Source organism: Morone saxatilis, unplaced genomic scaffold (genome assembly GCF_004916995.1).
Source record: "Morone saxatilis isolate NCDOM2014 unplaced genomic scaffold, NCSU_SB_2.0 Contig11, whole genome shotgun sequence".
Classification (NCBI taxonomy): Eukaryota; Metazoa; Chordata; class Actinopteri; family Moronidae; genus Morone; species Morone saxatilis.
In genome coordinates, this window is record NW_023339663.1 from 8,178,133 (window position 1) to 8,179,316 (window position 1,184).

At 49.3% G+C, this 1,184-nt stretch overlaps 1 protein-coding gene across 1 annotated transcript in view; it reads left to right on the forward strand.

Moving 5' to 3' along the window:
- Window positions 1-1,178, forward strand: part of tnfaip8l3 (tumor necrosis factor, alpha-induced protein 8-like 3) — an 18,122-nt gene extending 16,944 nt beyond the window's left edge. The window contains exon 2 of the mRNA XM_035681911.1: window positions 189-1,178. Within this exon, the coding sequence (XP_035537804.1) occupies window positions 189-751 (563 nt within the window). The 3' untranslated portion in view covers window positions 752-1,178. The remainder of the gene's footprint in view (window positions 1-188) is intronic.
- The last annotated feature ends 6 nt before the right edge of the window (window positions 1,179-1,184 follow it).

The following is a 1,184-nucleotide window of genomic DNA, read 5'->3' on the forward strand; positions in this document are numbered from 1 at the left end:
TGGGCCGCTGCAGCAAGGACTCATACATAGGTACATGGGTCACCAGCTCTACCCACTGAGCTAACCGGGTGCCCAGCTGCTCTAATGTTTCAGTGCTGTTTTGTTTGTTCCATCCAAAGTAATGTTAAAGTGAAGATTTCTGACCTTTAAGACTAACTTCAAAACACTTGTCTCTACTCTCCCCTCAGGACAGGAGAGCTTTAACTCCCGCTCCCTGGCCCTGCAGGCCCAGAAAAAGATCCTGAGCAAGATGGCAACCATGGTGGTGGCCAACATGCTGACAGATGACACCAGCAGTGAGATCTTGGACGAGCTCTACAAGACGAGCCGGGAGTTCACCAAGAGCAAGAAGGAGGCCCACAAGATTATCAAGGACGTCATCAAGATCGCCCTGAAAATCGGCATCTTGTACCGAAACCACCAGTTCAGCCCAGACGAGCTGGACACAGTGGAGCGCTTCAAGAAGAAGATGAACCAGGCGGCCATGACGGCAGTGTCATTCTACGAGGTGGAGTACACCTTTGACAGGAATATTCTGTCAGAGCTCCTGCTGGAGTGCAGGGACCTGCTTCACGCCCTGGTCGAGCAGCACCTGACCGCTCGCTCACATGCACGCATCGATCACGTTTTCAACCATTTTGCCCACGGGGAGTTCCTGGCTGAGCTGTACGGGGACGGAGAGGAGTACAGACTCTCTCTGAGGAAGATCTGCAATGGCATCAACAAACTGTTGGACGAAGGAACGCTTTAACCTCCCACACATGACCTCTTTCATTTCTAGCTCGTTCTCCTCTTTCTCCTTCTCTCGCTGGTCTCTCCTGCCTCCCTCACCCTCACCTTCCTTTTCACTCTCTCACCTGTGACCGCTCACATGCTCTACCTTCTTTTTGCTCTCGTCTTCCTTGTTTCTTCATCATCCATTTACATGAAGCTAGTTGTAACATCCTGCTGCTGTGGTTCAATGAGGGAATTTTTTTAGACTGTCTTTCTACTCAGTGGATCATTGCTGCACACTGGGACAGCCTGTATCATGTTGTATGCATTATAGCATTCCAAGTCACCCCCTGTGTGCAAAGGTGTACTGTACCAATGGCCAAAAAACATACATTAGGTATATTTGGATATGAAAGATAATCAGTGGTAGTCATCAGTCTCTTTCTCTCTTTGTGTGTATGTGTGTGTGT